The sequence below is a fragment of the Podarcis vaucheri genome (genome assembly GCF_965113315.1).
Source record: "Podarcis vaucheri genome assembly, chromosome: 2".
In the NCBI taxonomy this organism is placed as follows: domain Eukaryota; kingdom Metazoa; phylum Chordata; class Lepidosauria; order Squamata; family Lacertidae; genus Podarcis; species Podarcis vaucheri.
Window position 1 is genome coordinate 93,729,679 of NC_138760.1, and position 18,538 is coordinate 93,748,216.

The following is an 18,538-nucleotide window of genomic DNA, read 5'->3' on the forward strand; positions in this document are numbered from 1 at the left end:
GATGAATCAGTGGTCTCATTTCAGTATAAGGCAGCTTTTGAAGGTTCCTAAGTGCCACTTAGCTAGCAACTCTAATGCAAACTCCCTGGGTTTCTCCTTTGTTTCCTTTGTTGAAGCTGCTATGGAAACTTTAGATGGAAAGTAGCAAACGGATGAGAGAGTAAGTTGTGGCAACGCCGTCCCATCAGAGACATGGCTATTCATTTTTAATGGCTCCAGGGCCGGCCAAGGCAGCCTGGATTGTCGCAACCTGTTTCATAGTTCATCCATGCCAGATGACCCTTGTTAACTTTTGGCTGAAGTTTGTTCTCGGACTTGGAAACAGGAGGAGGAGTCGTTGCAGTAACAAGATGCTTATTTCTATGTTACTTGTTTGTTTCCCTGTCGAGATATTTCCATTCCGTTTTCAAGGCATGAGACTTTACAAAGCAACCCACAACGTAGCGAGACAAGTACAATTAAAGAACACTGAGGATCCAAAAACACACAAACTCAACCCTAAGATAATAAATACATGACCAAAATTAAATGTAGAAAAACAATCCAGAGAGCCAGAACAAACATCTAATAATTTAAGCAGCGGCAGGGATCAAAGGCTTGTTGAAAAACGATTCAACCGCTGGTGGAACCTAAGTACACAGAGAGAGAGCTAATCCAAGCTCTTGGAGCAGTGAGTGCTGCCCTCACAGAAAAAGCCCTCTCATATATTACCATGAGTGATAGATGCATGTGTTGCATCAATGATTGGGCAACTGTAACAGGCTGCTGGAAACATCAGTCGGTGCAGAATCATGTGACCCCATTATTGTACCTGCTGCACTAACTGCTGGTTCAGCTCTGAGTGCAATTCAAGTTGCTGGTTGTTAGCTTCATAGCCATGGATTGCTTGGGACCAAGTTACTTGTGGGACCATCTCCTCCTATATGAATCTGCCCATATGTAGAGCTCTTGAGCGTGTTGCTGCTATCCGAGATATTATTTATTTGTTTTTCGACAAAAAACATTTTCAAAATAGCTTACAAAAAAGAAGATAAATTACATTAGAAAAAATAGGAGCAGATTCCCTCCCCCCCAGACAATAAGATAATTCAAATATGGCACTTGACATCAGTTTTGAGTCTCTGTTAGTGATAACTTACACAACTCCCCTCACTTTGACTCAGCTCTGTGACAAAATACTTTCTACTATTTGAACCATGGGATGGCAAGCCTAGTTTTCACCCCAGCCAAGAGTGTGTATACTTTTTCATGCAGTTGGTTATATTCAGAGCTGCTGTTTGGGGGAAATGAAACAATTTTCATTTGCTAATACGTCTTACAGGGACGCGGGTGGTGCTGTGGGTAAAACCTCAGCGCCTAGGGCTTGCCAATCGCATGGTCGGCGGTTCGAATCCCCACGGCGGGGTGAGCTCCCGTCGTTCGGTCCCAGCTCCTGCCCACCTAGCAGTTCGAAAGCACCCTTAAGTACAAGCAGATAAATAGGGACCGCTCTCTAGCGGGAAGGTAAATGGCGTTTCCGTGCACTGCGTTGGTGCTGGCTCGCCAGAGCAGCTTCGCCACGCTGGCCACGTGACCCGGAAGTGTCTCCGGACAGCGCTGGCCCCCGGCCTCTTAAGTGAGATGAGCGCACAACCCTAGAGTCGGACACGGCTGGCCCGTACGGGCAGGGGTACCTTTACCTTTTTTAATACGTCTTAAAACTTCTGCCAGAAATTCTGTATTAAAAGGAAAAGAGCAGCCTGCTTCCTGCTCAGTGTTTACCTCGGTAATCCCCACCCGCTTTTCCAAAGGAAAGTGGTCCTTTCACTTTTTAATACCATTTGTGAGCATGTCACAATAGAGAAGAACAGTGTTGAGGTCAATGGGCCATATCTCACCAGATGTCTCAAATAGTCATGAAGGCACATCTATTTTCTCTGCTAGCCCTATGATTAGCTACTGAGCTCATGTCAGGTCCCCACAGTATACTCACGACCTTTTGGCCCAAGTGAAGAGACACTTGCCCTGTGGATTGCGCACAGCACTAATGTCAACTTCTTCTGGGAAAGTTCTTGGATTTTATATTAGACTTGAGATACTCATGCATTATAAATATCAAGCTGCTTGTGGCAGGAACCCTCCAGCTGGCTCCAGTCAACCAGCTGTAGCCACAAAAATATACAAGGGTCACTTGAAATCTGTAGTCGCATGGAGTCTGAATTCTGAAGTCTATTTTGACTATCGACCAAAATATAAATAATCATGAAAATTTAATATTGGGTTTTAGTTTCATTTTGAAATATTGTGGGCAAATTGTCAGCTCCTGGAGACTACCTGGGCACATCTTCTCTCTGACAGCGCTTTAAATGTCTCTCTTGCCAGGCGTGTGAACCTGGATGGATGACTGATTATTTTCTGATTGCGGATGTCTGAGCTCTGACCTTCACCCTTCTTATTTTCCTTCTCTTGAGGACAGCAGTTTCGTGGTGGCAGTCCCTTGAATGTGAAACATCAGCTCTTGAAAGTGGTGCAGCGCATATTCCAGTACCATGTGCTCCTCACAGGTAAGCAAGATATAACACACGCCACAACCATGATAGGAGGCTCCTCCTTTTGCCTGGTTTGTCCTTAGTTTATAGTCATCCTCAGGCATTATCACCCTTGAAAGTCAACCTAGAGCTTATCCACACATCCTCTCGTCCCACTGTCTTCCTCCGGGGAGAACCGCTTTTTAGTGCGCAGTCGGTGCAAATAACAATTTGGGTTTTCCACAAAGCATTGACAGAGAAATACTGATGAATCTGAAGAGGCAGAGGCAGAATGAATTAGAGCAAGAATCCCATACAGTCTGAGAGAATCCCAATAACTCTTGTGACTCATAGCGCACTTGACTTAAACATTTCAACCTTTTGTTTTCCATTGTCAATGTTATTGTGGATTTCTCTCAGTGACAGCAACACCACTGAAAAATGGAGTGGAAAGTCTGTAGCTCTGTGGCAGAGAACATACTTTCCAACACGTAAGGTTATTGTCTTTTCCACTTTAAAAGGCCTCGGGTTGCAGGAGTGTGAGGAAAGTCCTGCATCTGAGATGTTGTAGAGTTTATGCCAATCAGAAAATACTGTTGTAAACTCTATATCCCTTCCTTCTCAGACAAATCTAGGGGCAGCCAACATGCATTGGAAGGAAACAGAGTGTGGTAGCTGATCTCATCCCCAATGGACTCTGAGAACAGACCTTGTGCACATGGGCTAGGCTCTGTATACATGATCAGAAGCCACTTGCTTATGCACAGGATCTGTTCCCAAAGTCTACTGAACACATGTATGTCAGGAACAAGGCCTGATCCTATGCTCCCGCTCCTCCCCATGAATGTTCAGCATCCCTTGTTTTATGTCAAGCTGTATTTGTAACCCCAATGTTTCTGCCAGCCAAATGTCACCTTCATTATCACTGCTGGAAGCCTGGAAGCCATCAGGAGAGCAGAAAAGAATAGAAAAGCGAAAAGCTTGGCAGGCTGGGTTGAAAGCAACCTCATCCCAAAGCAAAGCACCAGCAAGATGACATAACATGCTAAATGAGTCCACAGGAATTCCAGCTATGGAGCATTTCAGGCATAAAGATGGGCAAGCAAATGGGGTGGCGGGGGTGGCCCATGTCTTTTGGTGGAGAGTGACATATGATGAATTTTGCAGGGGGCAGGCAATGGGAAGAAATCCCACCCATATTCAGCAAGTGGTAAAAAAAGCTTCAGAACATATTAGAAAGAACTGAAATCAATGGACTTGAACAAAGGGAACTTCCCGAAGAGAACTTCACAGCACTGATTAGAAGTACTTTCATCTTGGTCCAAGAACATTGATCATAAGTCCAAAGAAATGCCGTCTTCGCAGTGGTTCCTGTTTTTTGTGGGGTTTTTTTGTTTTTGCAAGAACAGCAGCACAAGTGACTACCAGATGCCAATGAGTGATTTTGCTGGATGATTTGGTTTCCTCCACAGATGCTAAGCAAGGGGGCGTTAGTTCACTACAACTATCTTAATAGGTCCATGCATCTGTTTAGTACATTAAACAGATTTGTAAAATTATGTTGTAAGCCAGCCAGAGTGGCTGAGGAAACCCAGCCAGATGAGCAGGGTATAATTAATAAAATTAGTAATAGTAGTAGTGAGATGAGTTTGGTGTATTCACAGGGGTGGTTAAACTGTGACCCTCCAAAGGTTGCTGGACCAGAACTCTCGTCATTCTAGGTCAGTGCCTGTACTGGCTAGGGCTGATGGAAAATAGGGTCCAATGAGAGCCACTGGCTAGACACCCCTGGCATATAGCATGCCTGCAAACACCTTGTCTGCTGCATAACAAGCCCTGTGAATGTCACACTCCCATTAGCTACCAGATACTATAAGATGTCTTCCTGATCTCAGCACCAGTACAGCTTACATGGACAGGTCTGACACTGAGTGTTAACAAGGTTTTCCTCTGTCTGCACTGATCTAAAAAAAGGGATCATTCTTTGGGAACTAGTTCAATGTTACGTTGCCCTGTCCAACTTTAATTCAGCTACTGTACAATGATAAGTTTTCTGTCAATTTCATTTGCTAGGAAAAGGGAGGGGAAAGGTTTTCAGGTTGCAAGAAACGCAGATACTCTGGAGTGCATGTGCTCTATAAGTGGGAAGACCTTCACTGTTAGTTGGTTGATCCCTGGTCAACTTTCCGGAGAACATAACAATGACCTCAAAAATCATTGACTTAGAACCGCTCTTGGAACTGTACTGCTGTAGGGAGAGGTGGCTGATATTTGCTGCTTGCTCCTTTTCCCTGTCGCTCTCTCTGCTCTCTGAAAAGCTGCTCAAGAGTGCTTTGAGATCCTCAAGGGTAGGAGATGGTATGGGGACTCAGGGAAAAGGAGACAAAAATTGCCTCCCATCCTTCTTCTGGTGGGAACCTCAGCTGGATTGCAGTTCCTTCTGTGACTCTGGATCCAACCTGCTGCCCTTGCCCCTGTCAAGCAAATGTCTTGAACTCTGCAGTTGTTTGGATGCACACCTTCCTCATCTGTACAAGCTGCTATTGATCCTTCTGCCCCATTTACTTTAAGCATGTGTAACTGGCTAGTGGCTTGCAGCCACATTCTCTTGCCTTCATCCTTTTTTTCCAAGTAGGGAGATGAATGTTTGTTTGCTGAAAAGGGCTCAGAGGACCCCTTTCCCCCACTTAAAGGACCGTTGCATCGCCTCCTGACAGGGGCCCATCATTCCAGCCTTGTTGCTCTCATTTGTATTACCAAACAAGAGTAATAAAATTCATTGCAGGATACACTTAGGAGGACCAGCCAAAGCACTACAGCTGCAGTGCTTCTGCCTTCCCATACACATTTGGGAAAAATTACTGTAGACCACAATGATTCATCCGGCAGGGATAAGCAATGCCTCAAGTCCCCAGCGACAGCTTTTGCGTATAGCCTACACAGATATTGCAAAGTGGTGATTGCAACAGCTCTTCCCTTAGTCCAGGGAGATCCAGAAATAACAGATTCCCTCATCTTCTTGTATAAACTTCTATCAGTAACGCAACTCGTATTCATTAATTCAGCGCAGTTGTAATCTGTATCAAGTCGCATGCAGTCAAGGATTAAATATTGCTTTACTCAGTTAAACATAATTTCTCAATTTGGAATAAATTTGTGTTTATCTATTTTTAATCCTTCATAGGAGTATCCACTCTAACTAAACTAGAATATAATTAATCCGGGGGGGATGTGTCAGCGGGGGAAATTGTTCCATTATCTTAGGCAGTTTGGAATTTTGCAATTAAAAATTCCATTCTTTTGACTCTTACCCTGGTACTGGCATCTTCTTGAATGAACTGAAACTTTTAAAGCTTCCGACGTTCTTATGTATAGGGAAATGATGCGTGTCCTCATGCATTCTGTTTCTCCACTACTTAAAAGAGCGTCTCATCCCATGTGATCCTGTCCATCCACTTAGATCAGCTGAAGAACCCTTTTTGTATTTTCCTGCTGCTTTCTGAAGTGCAATGGGGCCATCTTTGTTATGGGACATAGGATGCAGAACCTCTCTGCCTAGGGAAATCTGCCAGGCCCCCTCTTTGATAGCATTTTGCCTGGGAACAGAAAACTGAGGTCTGCAAGTGGTTGAAATATGGGGTAGGAGACCATAGTAGTCACTGAGTTGGACGGCTTTCGAAGAGGATTGGAGGAATTCATGGAGAAGGCTGCCAATGGTTACTAGCTATGAAGGCTATGTTGTGCCTCCACAACTTCTGAAGACTGGTTGCTGGAAACCACAGAAGGGGAGAGCACTCATAGGCTTGGATCCTGCCTGAGGTTTCCCACGGGCATCTTGGTTGCTACTGTGAGAACCGGTTGCTGGATTGGATGGACCATTAGCCTGACCCAACAGGCTCTTCTTATGTTCCCAGAACACTCCTAAGATGCAAACCTATTCTTAAACCTTAGGTTCAGTTTGGTTTACAATCCTGTGTATGTTAACTCGGAGGTAGATCCCACTAAGCTTTCATGTGCAATGGATTGCAACCTGAGGCTGCCTGCCTTCCACTAGTCTGAGATCTGGGCTGAAAACCCACCTAGATTAAGGGTTTAGTGTTTAGAGTGGATCAAAAGGAATTTATTTGAGACTTACTACCTGCTTTATATCTGATTGATTCCCCACAGATTACTTGAATAACCTTTGTCCTGATTCCGCTGAGTATGAAGAAACACAAGGTAATTCAGAATTTAAAAAATGATAATAATAAATATTTATTTTGCCTAATAAATAGCTAGTGTCTCTACTTGTCCAGGAAGAAGTCTGTGAACAAACAACATCACTGCACTCAGATCTCAGCTTGATTTTAAGATAAATTACCTCTCTTGCTCATGTCATTTGGGGCCACTCACTCATCAAAACATGTACTGTTCTCTGATTTTTAAGTTCCTTGTGGCCTCAAAATAGGTCATATTGGATATTTAGAATGAACAATGTATGTGATGACCAAATACTTAACATGAAATAATTTTACTATCTGAAACTTTGATCGTGAGTAGTGACAACACTTTGAATTGTCAGGCTGCCATCCTATATACACTTAAGTGTGAATAAGTCCCAGTGTGCTTATTTGTCTGTAGACATGTATAGGCTTGCATTGCAAATGGCCCTCATAATAATTTATTATTATTTGTTAAATTTATTAGTCACTTTTTCTTGCTGCAGGCAACTCAATGCAGCTTTTCAAAGCAACTTTTCAAAGAAGTTGGTTTTATGTTCATGGTCAATAACTGGTTGTTAATACTCAGTTTGATTTATATGGAAAACTGAATCCATGAAAGGGATTTTACTGTGCAGCATTCTCATTTGAAGCATTCTTAATGCCTTGCAACCAAAGTGTATATGTTTTGTCTTCTGGATTTGTGCAAAGTATAACCAGTTACATATGCCAGATTGTGGCCAGATCCAAAAGCGAGAGGGTTCCAAAATGTGTTGTTTGAACAGAGGCAAACACAATATTCTGCTTAAAAAAATAAATTTAAAAACACCACCGAAGTCTGAACTCTACCATTGCATTTGTTCACTGACTCACATTTATTCTAGTAAATTTATCCAGTGTATTGACACCAGTTTCTGCCAACCTAGCAGTTCAAAAGCACACCAGTGCAAGTAGACAAATAGGTATTGCTGCGGCAGGAAGTTAAACAGCGTTTCCATGCACTCTGGCTTCCGTCATGGTGTCCTGTTGCACCAGAAGTGATTTAGTCATGCTGGCCACATGACCTGGAAAGCTGTCTGTGGACAAATGCCGGCTCCCTCGGCCTGAAAAGCAAGATCCTATAGTCACCTTTGACTGGACTTAACCATCCAGGGGCCCTTTACCTTTACCTTACATATAATGTATATTTGCAATAACTGTAACTGAGACAAGTGTGCAATAGCCCCCTGTTCAATAGGAATGTTGCTTTCATTTTGTAGAAGTGAGGCTGGCTAAGGCTCCCAGACCAAGTAATGGTTGAACAGGAATTTGAACATGTATTTCTTGAACAGCATTAATTCCTAGGCAGTACAACTTCTTTTGGCCTTAGCGAGACTCCATACCTATGAAGGATATATATTCTTCCTCCTAAAAATATGCACATCTTTTCTTTTCTGAACTTCAATTAACGTGTTCTGCTTTCTTCCACCCCAGCTGCTTTGCTCATCGTCTCTGAAGTTGCGGACCGAGCCAATGACAGCATGCAGCAAGGGGTGAGTTCCACCTTGCCCTGATGCCTCCTAAGTGCTACCAGTTCAGATATATCTCAAATCAACATTTATTTTTAATCATCTGTCAGAAATAAATGTTAAAGTGTAAAACTTACTGAACAGGATAGCTCCCCAATGCCCACTCAGAAGCAAGTCCTATTGAATTCAGTGGGGTTTACTCCCTGGTAAGTGGGGTTAGTATTGCAAGCTTACTTCTGGGTAAACATGTGTATGACTGTGCTGTAAAGCCACAATGAAACATTCCGGTGTTAAAATGTGACTATGCCTGAGCTAGATGGTTTGACGTAGTACGGCAGGTAGCTTATAAATAGACAAAATAGCTATGCAAATTCGGATTAAACACTTCCAACATCAGAGCATCAAAGTCTCCGTGGCAGCTGCTTTTGAAACATTTCCAGAGATCTAACAATTGATCTGCCTCATCACGTCTAGTTTGGCTCCTACACAAATAGAGTTCAACCTGGAAACCTACATTGTAACTTTTAATTCCATAATGTAGCAGTTTTTCTTTCCCTTGTGCCATTTCCTCCCCCCCCCCCCCCGTTCTAGCAAACAGAGCTCCAGGGGTGTTTCTCAGCAGGCAGGAAATGGAAGCCAATGTTGGGACCAAAAAGAAACAATACCTGCAGTAGAGCATCTGTTGGTCACACAGAAAGTTCCAGGTTCAATCCCATGCATCTTCAGTAGGGCTGGAAACTGTGAAACCTTAGGAAGTCTCTGCAAGTCAGTGTGGGACCGTCCTGAGCTACACTGACCAATGGTCTCACTCGGTGTCAGCACCATCCTGTGTTCCTATTAAAGTTTGCTGTATCAAGAAAATTGATCTACAGTTGCAACTTGGCGGCACACATTTTCTTTTCCATGCACCCATGTTCAGCCCACGTCTTCAGCGCCTGCATGGGCTGGGTGGTGGGAGCAGCTTCTCCGACCTTCCGATCACAGGAACGCAGGAAGACCAACTCAGCATTCCAAGGAATCAGTCCTGGTGCTGTGGACTCACATCTGCTCTTGTGAGTACTCAAATGCAGAGTAAACGGAAGCAAAGCTGTGGAGGTTTTGCAGCATACCTAATTTATTTCTACTGATTAAACCAACAAAAGAACATAATAAACAGGTACGAGAGGAGCAACTCTCATGCAGCCATCCTGTCGCAAGACCGTTCAAAGGGAAAAAAGTGCAACAGTACTAGAGACGGAAGTCTTGAAGAGTAGCTTCTGCCTCCTCCTTTCTCACAGTATGAAAGTAAAACAACATGATCAGGTGGTCCTTGCAATGGGAGGGATGAAAAATACTGACATTTCTTGCATCCTAAGATATAGAGGGTGGGAGGTGGGTGGCACTGTGGGTTAAACCACAGAGCCTAGGACTTGCTGATCAGAAGGTCGGCGGTTTGAATCCCTGCCACGGGGTGAGCTCCCGTTGCTCGGTCCCTGCTCCTGCCAACCTAGCAGTTCGAAAGCATGTCCAAGTGCAAGTAGATAAATAGGTACCACTCCGGTGGGAAGGTAAACAGCATTTCCGTGTGCTGCTCTGGTTCTCCAGAAGTGGCTTAGTCATGCTGGCCACACGACCTGGAAGCTGTATGCCGGCTCCCTCGGCCAATAAAGCGAGATGAGCCCGCAACCCCAGAGTCATCCGCGACTGGACCTAATGGTCAGGGGTCCCTTTACCTTTAAGATACAGAGGCAACTCTTACAAGAGCCTGTGGACAGGTGCCCTGAGACTTGCATGCTTTTTAAACCCTACAGTAAACCCCCTACAGTAAACCCCCACCAAAGAAACAAATTCACTTCTCAACTATGGCTTTTAGATAGGAAATTCATGGACTTCCGACACTTCCGTGGCACCACATGGTGGGGACTGTTATACTAATTCACCTGCTGTTATATGCTGCTGGGGGATTGTGCAAGGAATCTTGTTATGCTTTTGAAAGGCAGAAGCGTCTGGGGAGGGTAGCCTGCCAAGTGTCTGTGAGCCAGATCCACCCGACAGCTTGCGTCTGGTCAGATGCAGCCCACCTTCTCTTTACAGAAATTTAGGATTGCTGTGTGCCTGTGAAGAGGAAACGAAGCTTCCACTTTTTTTAAAAAAAAATATTTTTTAAAAAGGAAGCCATGTGCTTTGTCAAGATGGAAAGTCAAAGCAGCTGCTTAAAATATGGCCAAGAATGTCCCCCACTTCCACACAGCTGGGAATCTCCGATTGTGGGATTTAAAATCCATGTCTCTGAAACATGTGCCAAGACTGAGCACGGCCAACATTTTCATGGTCTCTTTTACTGCCCAGGTTTCAGCAACAGTTTTCCTTGTGGACAAAAAACAGATGGGTCTTTGCACTGCAAAGTCTGTAGACATTTGCACACTGCCATTTCCACTTCATTAAAGAGGAAGAAAATGGATTTGGCGGGGCTGGGTGCATTACCACCTGCAAGCAGGATTACATCTTCCTCCCCGCCGCCATCTTTCTGGCGCGGCTCCTGTGCCTTTCTCTGAAGGTTGGCACACATACATTTTGAAGGTGAAATTTCCCCTGGCATAGTGATAGAAGTGCTGGGGGGAATGTTTAATTTTTGCACATCTGACTGCTGTGAAAGGCCCAAGAGGGAGGACAACAGAAAAGCTGGCAACTTTCTAAAGAGCTGAAGATACAAATCCTGAAAAGCCAAGGGTCTCGCTCTTTTTGCATTAACTTTGCCCACAGGAGCTGAATCGATATTAAGCATTTCTTGAAAATAAATGTTAGACCAGAAATCTAATTCCTTTCAGAATAAGACTAGGCTAAGATCTAGAAGTCTGTGGCTATGCCATCCCTTTTCCTTTCATCAGCTGCCTCCATGAAACCCACCGGTCCACCAACTGATTATTATTGTTATTAAACTCTATGAAAACTGCTTAAAGAGGAAGTGGAGAGATGAACTAAGTCTACCAGTCTCCCCTTAAACATACCCACCTATTTATCTTCTGCCCTCCAACTCTAAAACTGCTTTATGAAGCTTTATGGTCACTAATCAAGGTGTATGGCTCTTTTTCAAAAGTAAAATTTAATATATACCAAAGCAACAATGAAAAATGCAATAAAAATGAATGACGCTTCACTTCCTAACATTACTTTTGGTTGAATGAAAGACTCTTAAAATAAATTATATATCTTGCTTTTTACTAACTGGCTGTTTAATTAACCTATTAAAATAATAATTACCCCCGATTCAATTGATATTTTTCTGTTGTTTAATGAAGCTAGCAAATTTTCTCAGCTAAATACCCACCCCGAAAAAAGATGCATTGTGAAGAAAATGCTTTTAAAAGCATTGATTGTATCACGAGACATAGCACCACCTGTGGATTTCCATTTCCCCAGACAGGGTCCTGATTAAAATTCAGTCCACTCCTTTAATTTTTGATTAATCAATTCATCATACCAATTAGTCAATTAATTCAGCCGTAATTATTGGCACCGGGCAAAACTTAACTTGCACTGTTCTTTTCCTTTCCAAGTCTCCTTCATAGCTCAATCCTGTGTGTGTTAAGTTGGAAATAAGACCCAGTGTCTTCAAAAGCAGTTAACACTGGAGTAAGCGTATATAGACTTGCAGCCTCAACAAACCATCTGCCCAATTAAAATGTTTCATGGGAACAAGAAAACATCACTGCAATGGAGACGTGCAGACCAAGATGTTAGGAGACCAAACGCACCGATGCTGTGGATGTAATGAGAGCAATTCATTAAAAACTCATCCCTTTCATACTGAAGTGCCATCCAGCATTGTCACTGTAATAGGAACAAAGGTCTCATTAGATTCATTTTAAATACCATACTGTGGAAGATTACACAACTTGCCAGGACTCATTGATTGTGTCCAAGCTCTTCAATGCAGGTAGGCCGTTAATAGGGTCAGACTCCGTTAATGAGTTCTCTAATCTCTGCAAAGGACACCAGATTTCATTACTTACTTAATACTTAACCTTGCTTGTAAAGACCACAGCTACATATCTATTGCTACTGAAGGTGAAGCATCACAAATAATCTTGTCAACAGTTCTATGACATTCAAAGGTGGGTTGTTGTTGAGGTGTTTTTTTTAAAGAATTTGCATAATATTTATTTATTTCAAACTCCCTTTTATCTACTGTCTCTCTCTTTTGCAACTGAATTTATAATCCAGCCCAAAGCAGCTCAGGAAAAGTTGTAATAATAAAACCCAAACCCAGTATAAAATATCCTATTTAGAATTCAGCTAATAACAAAGGTAATGCACTAGACCACGTAAAGTCTATGAACTTTGGATTGTGTGATGTATATGACCTAGAGGAGGTCTGAAATGGACTAGACTACTTCCCAACATTACAGATACGTGGCAAATATTGTGACTGCATATAAGTAATTTTATACTCCTGGTCTCCGAAGTAGACTTTGGGATGGTAGTCTGGTGAGGCTGTAGACAGAAAATTCTCTCATAAAGATCCCTTGACCCTGTTACGGAACTAAATATCCCGGGAAAGAATGTTTGTCCACAGAGACAAAACAGTTAACTATACTGATGTTGTTGTGTGCCTTTGTGATGGCAGGCAGTGAGTGAATAGTTGATTTCTCATTACTGCATCTCAATGCCAAGAAATGTTTCACATGTTGACCTGGTGTTGATTCAGTTCCTAAGATATAGTTCTTCCATAAAAATATGGCAACACTCCTATATAGGGGCCTTAGGCTACTTCCACAACAACCCTTTTCTCTGGAATTACCATTCTCTGTTCACATTTTATGGAAAAGGCAGATGTTGCATTCCATTATTTTCTGTATTGTTTGCATTTGCTTTTTCAGCCCTGATTTGTGGTACATCTCCACCCCCAATAAAATGCTGATGCTGCTCCATCCTGTCTACTGTGGGCAGGCAAACTTCTGTTGTGGTTTCTAAGGGCTCCTGAGTCTTTAATTAAACACTTCCTGTTTGCAGATTCAGCAGGTTTTACTGTTTCCCAGTGAGGATAGCTGAGTGACAAAATTGCATATTGCTTTCCCCTTGAACAGCAGAAATGTCTGTTTCTGAAGTAGGAGAAACAATTAGCAGTTTCCTTTCATTATTTTTGTGCTGTTGTTTTTTAATACACAAATTTCTGTATAAAAACATAAATTACCAACTCTCTTCTCCTTTGTACACATAGTTCATAGCTGCACCATACATTAAAAGTACTGTACATGGCTTTCCCCAGATAATCCTGAGAACTTTTGTTTGTTGAGGGTGCTGGAAATTATAGCTCTGAGAGGGGTAAACTACACTACCCAGAATTCTTTGGGGGAAGTTATGTGCTTTAAAAGTATAGTGTAGGTGTGACCCTGGAAATTGAAGCGGAGGCACTTAAGACAAGCTGTTCAAAGGGATAGTTTGCAGACTACATACTGCACCCAAAAGGAAAAAACTTTTAATTAATGTTGCAGTGAACCTTTGTGGAATGCTGCTTCTTCTTGATTAATCATCATAAGATGATCTAGATCACATTAACTTTTGGGCAATACAGTGTTTCTTGTATAAAGGCTGGTTCACAAGACCACACTGAGGTATTCCAGGGTTTAGTGACTCTCTGCTCAAACCCACCCGTGCCACACCTGTTGTGTGACTACTAACAGTTGTGCAGCTGTTAATTGCTTTTCACATCCCTGCTATTGTTAATGCTCTGTAAAGTTGCTTTAAATTTATTGGTTCTCAGTTGCTGGCCACTCTGGAACCTCTTTTGGAGATGGAGAGCAGGGTAGAAATATTTGAAAATAAATGAATTTTTTTTTTGAAGTGCCTGTCTGGAGCCTTCTTGTTAATTCTGCTTCTAGCACACTTCAGCAGATTAATGCCTCAGCAATGATAATGCTTTCTAATGGGAAGGCAACCTTCGGCCCAGCCAGTTAGTGAAATCTAGGTGTGGAGCCGGCCCTATTATTAGGCAGAGCAAAGCAGCTGCTTCAGGGGGGAAATGATTAGGGGGTCATGAAAGGGCAGCAAACTGTGACTTAAGTCTTTGTTTCTTTATAACTGCTAGACAGAGATGTTTGTGGCATTTCCTGCTTCAACTGCCCAAATAACCTGGCGAGGTTTGGAAATTATTTATCTTGACTTGTAGGGAAGAGGGTGCCATTTGCTGTTCTGCCTCAGGTAGCAAAATGCCCTGTCTTGGTGCATTTTGAACTTAAAAGGGAATGTTTTGATCACCTTCTAAGAATCAAAAGCTAAACCTTTCTTGTTTGTTTTTGGTCCTTTCTCTGCCACAGGAAAATTTGCAGAAGCTGGTACATATAGAGCACAGTGTCAAAGGACAGAGCAACCTCCTTCGACCAGGAAGGGTGAGTTCTACCTGGGTTCGGTTCCACTTACTGTAAGGTTGCCATCCTTTTTTCTGTCAAGGCCCCAATAGCTATTATCATTAGCAGCTTATATGGTAAGTTCTGAACTGCCCTCTGGACACTCGCATCCCTGCATCTTAGCAGAACAGGCCTGGGATGGGGTAGGGTGGTGGCAAGGATGCTTCCCCCCCCCCCAGACACACCAGCAAGGGGTCTGGCAGCACATCCTTGCAGGCACAACCTCAGCTCCACCCTGCAACACCCCAGCCCCATCACCTCAAGGACTGCTTCCTGTGCTAGAATTGGTTATCACCCCAAAGAGAAAAGCTGCTGGTGCTCTTAAGCTCTTCTGCTGATGCCCTTCTCCAAAGGCCTCCTTCAGTGGTGAGGGAGAAGGTCCTTTCAGCCATAGCATCTCAGTTATGGAGTACCATTGTTGGAGAGGCTTCCCTTGCCCCCAACATTTTCAACTTCTAGGCAGAAAGCAAAAAACACTTTGAATTCACCCAGGCTTATTCTTAAGACTACTCCTACTAAATTGTTTATGAATCACCATTTACATAAAAGTCTCAAAGCAATTTATATGCATGTCATCAAAACAGGCAAAATTCATTTTTTTAAACAGTCCAAAAAACAAACAAACGCCAAAATGGGTTTAAAGAAAATACAAGACAAACATCTAAGGCAGAGATCTTTTCATGCAGCTGAGAAAGCTTGTCAAAACAAAAATGTCTTTGGTTGTTTCTGGAAAGTACAGATTGTGGACGTCTGTTGTATCTCAACGGGAATGCTGCTCCATAGAACAGGGGTTTTGACACTGAAAGCCCTACCCCCAAGTTACTCTGTAACTGAATTGTGATATTTTGGAGACCTTAAGAAGAAACTCTGCAGGAGAATGCAGTGACCTATATCAGGGATAAAGTGGTCTCTCAAGTAACCTGGTCCTGAGGTGGACAGGGCCTTGCATGTCAACACCAAAACCTTGAACTTGGCCTACTAGCGGATTGGCAGCTATATGCTAGTTGTGATTTGCCCCCCCCCCCAGCAACCTAGCTGCCACATTCAGCGCTAGCTGCTGCCTGCAGTCCCATCTTTGAAGGCAGGAGGTACTGACTGAAGGCTCTGTTTTCCTCCTCAGGTGTTTCTTAAAGAAGGGACGCTAATGAAGGTGTGTGGGAAAAATAGGCACCCTCGACATTTGTTCTTGGTAAGAATCCTTTAATCTCTTTCACACTGCTGACACCATGCAGACAAGTGGGTCTTGGTGACTGAGGCTTGTGATCTAAACATCCCAGCTAGGAGGCCTGCTACAATGAATGCAGTGGGATTTGCTTCTGAGCAAACGTGGTTAGGACGGCACAGCGAAACTGCAATTCCATACACCCACTTTGAAGTAATTCTCAATGTGCTTAGCAGACTTACTTCTGCATAAAAAGGCATAGTATATGACTCTGCATATTAATTGTCTCATAACCACTATACCCTAACAATGGGCCAATAGGAGCCACCCTTTTGGTCTAAGGATTTATTTGGCACAAGGAATGACAATATTTTAATTTGTAGCAGGGTTTAGTTATTTTTTACAGCTGTATCCTATGCAGCGTTAGTTAGATGTGCCTCCTCAACCCATTGATTTCAATGTATTTAGGTATATATTAGCTTCCTTTGATGCTGATGGAAGTGCCTCTGTTGGGAGCAAATACAAATTTGCTGGGCAGGAGGATTTCTGTCAGGACTGTTGGGGGAGAGGTTCAGTGCCACCTCTGCTACAGTCCTGACCCTGGTGTCCCTGGTCCTGCTGTGGCTCTTATTTGGAAAACAAAACAAAACTAGACAGGTAGAATGCATCATGTCCATCTTGCTTCTAATACTCTATAAGATCAGGCTGACACCTTATTTTCACTAAAACCTATTTTCATGTATGCTTAGCTCTGGAGCATGCAAAGTAATATCCATGGCTAAGGTGCCTCTGAGCAGAAGTGTGCCTGCCTTTGATTACTAAGGAGCTTCAGCTAGCCACTGCTGTGGTTTAACAGGCAGATCTTCCAGGGACCAGAATACTTCCTTGCAATAGTGTTCCTTCGCCCTTCTTGCTGCAATGCTGAAGAGGCAGTGGGAGATGTAAGCATAGCTGCGGCTTCAATTATGCTTTTCACAGTTGTCCTCATCATAAAAAGTTGCAGAGACGGAGGCAGTGTTACTGCTGAAACAAAGTGTGCATTGAAATGAGAGTAAATTTACCATTAAAGGGCTATGGGGTGGGAATTTCTCCATGAGACATGAGTTTAGGCTTCTGTTAAACGTTGTGTTGAATGGGCTAAAACTGGCTGCTCACTGCAGGGGGGGAAATAATAATAATCCCTTGGCATATGGAGATACTGCATGAGCTCATTCTTGTGGGATTTAGCAGACATACCAGTGACTTTTTTTTTAATGCTCTCCTGCCAGAAATGAATGATATGGTCATGCATGTGTAGTATGACGAAAGACAAAACTGCTGGGGTTTAGATTGAAAAGGAAGAATAGCGATCAACCAATTTTAAAAAGTGAAACATCTGGGCCATGCAGTCCCATTTTTGGTAGTTTTTTGTGATTTTTTTTTAAAGGGAAAGATTTCTAGGACAATCCAGGAAAATAAAAGCCTGAGAAACCTGTGATGTATTTCTCAACCACTATTGATTGAACTGAAAGCCATCAGTGGTTCTGGTAGGAATATCACAATCTGGAGTTTGAGGTTGGGAGGCAGCTGCAGAGGAGAGGATGGGGAAGCTTCATTGCATGAGTAGTAAAGACCATGTAGACTGGAGATACTATCAGACTGTGATGTTTCTACCAGATTTTGAGGCTTTGTGTGGGGATGCAGGGGCACGGAAGAAGACAGGGAAGTTCCTTTGTGCAAGTGAAAGCCTGCTGTGCAAACGGAGCCAACATATGTAGATTGTGCAGTGATATTTTCTAGCATGGGACTGAAACAGTCTGAGTAAATGTGTGCTTCGAAGGAGGTAACACCGAGTTCAGTGGGACTTACTTCCTTACATAAAGGGCTGCTGACCAAATGAGATTTCTGGATCTTCAGGTGGCAGAAAGATGGTCCTTTAGAAATGACATTTTGCACAGCAAACAGACAATTTTTTATTATATTTGAAATAATTTGGTGATCCATATGCAGGTTTCATTCTATGCCCCACATGTAAATTCAATGCCTACAGAATATTCCAAAGGTATTTAAGCTTGGAGGGGGTAGAGAGGGTCAATTCAGCAGCGTACCCTCGTGATCTTTGAAAAGAGGAGCCAGCATCTCTGTAAACAGACAATGGACTCAGGAAACAGGCAGGCATCCAGTGAAACAGAGCAAACAAACATCCTGCCAGGATGCACCAAATTCAACAATACTGCACAACTTTGTGGCTGCAAAACTACCATATTTTTCGCTCTGTAAGATGCACTTTTCCCCTCCTAAAAAGTAAGGGGAAATGTGTGTGCATCTTATGGAGTGAATGCAGGCTGCGCAGCTTTCCCTCTCTGCGCAGTGTCCCTTCAGCAAAGCAGGAGGAGAAATGGAAGGGGCTCCGCTTCTCTTTCTGCTTTGCTGAAGGGGCGCTGGGCAGAGAGGGAAAGCTGCCCTTCAGTGAAGTGGCAGGAGAAACGGAGCCCCTTCCATTTCTCTTCCCCCTTTGCTGGAGAGGCGCTGAGCAGAGAGGGAGAGAACTTTTTTTTTCTTGTTCTCCTCCTCTAGAATTAGGTGCGTCTTATGGTCGGGTGCGTCTTATAGAGCGAAAAATACGGTACATCCAGGCTCCCAGCGTAGCATAGGTTTTCCCCATTCATTATTCCCCTTACCAGTTAATGAAGTAGTTCTCAAGTTGTGGGGTTTGGATCAAATTTGAAGGTGCTGGAACATTTGGAGGAGGAGGCACAAGTTCCAGGGTGCAAGATTATGCGTCAGGCTGCACCTT

At 43.2% G+C, this 18,538-nt stretch overlaps 1 protein-coding gene across 5 annotated transcripts in view; it reads left to right on the top strand.

Annotated features, from left to right (window-relative positions):
* Positions 1 to 18,538, top strand: part of FGD5 (FYVE, RhoGEF and PH domain containing 5) — a 132,834-nt gene that overhangs the window by 92,253 nt on the left and 22,043 nt on the right. For 4 of the 5 annotated variants that reach the window (XM_082209196.1, XM_082209197.1, XM_082209194.1 and 1 more), the window contains exons 8-12: positions 2,456 to 2,543; positions 6,675 to 6,725; positions 8,180 to 8,238; positions 14,511 to 14,582; positions 15,721 to 15,789. In XM_082209196.1, the coding sequence (XP_082065322.1) occupies positions 2,456 to 2,543; positions 6,675 to 6,725; positions 8,180 to 8,238; positions 14,511 to 14,582; positions 15,721 to 15,789 (339 nt within the window). The remainder of the gene's footprint in view (positions 1 to 2,455; positions 2,544 to 6,674; positions 6,726 to 8,179; positions 8,239 to 14,510; positions 14,583 to 15,720; positions 15,790 to 18,538) is intronic. The other variant, XM_082209195.1, reaches the window with a different exon arrangement.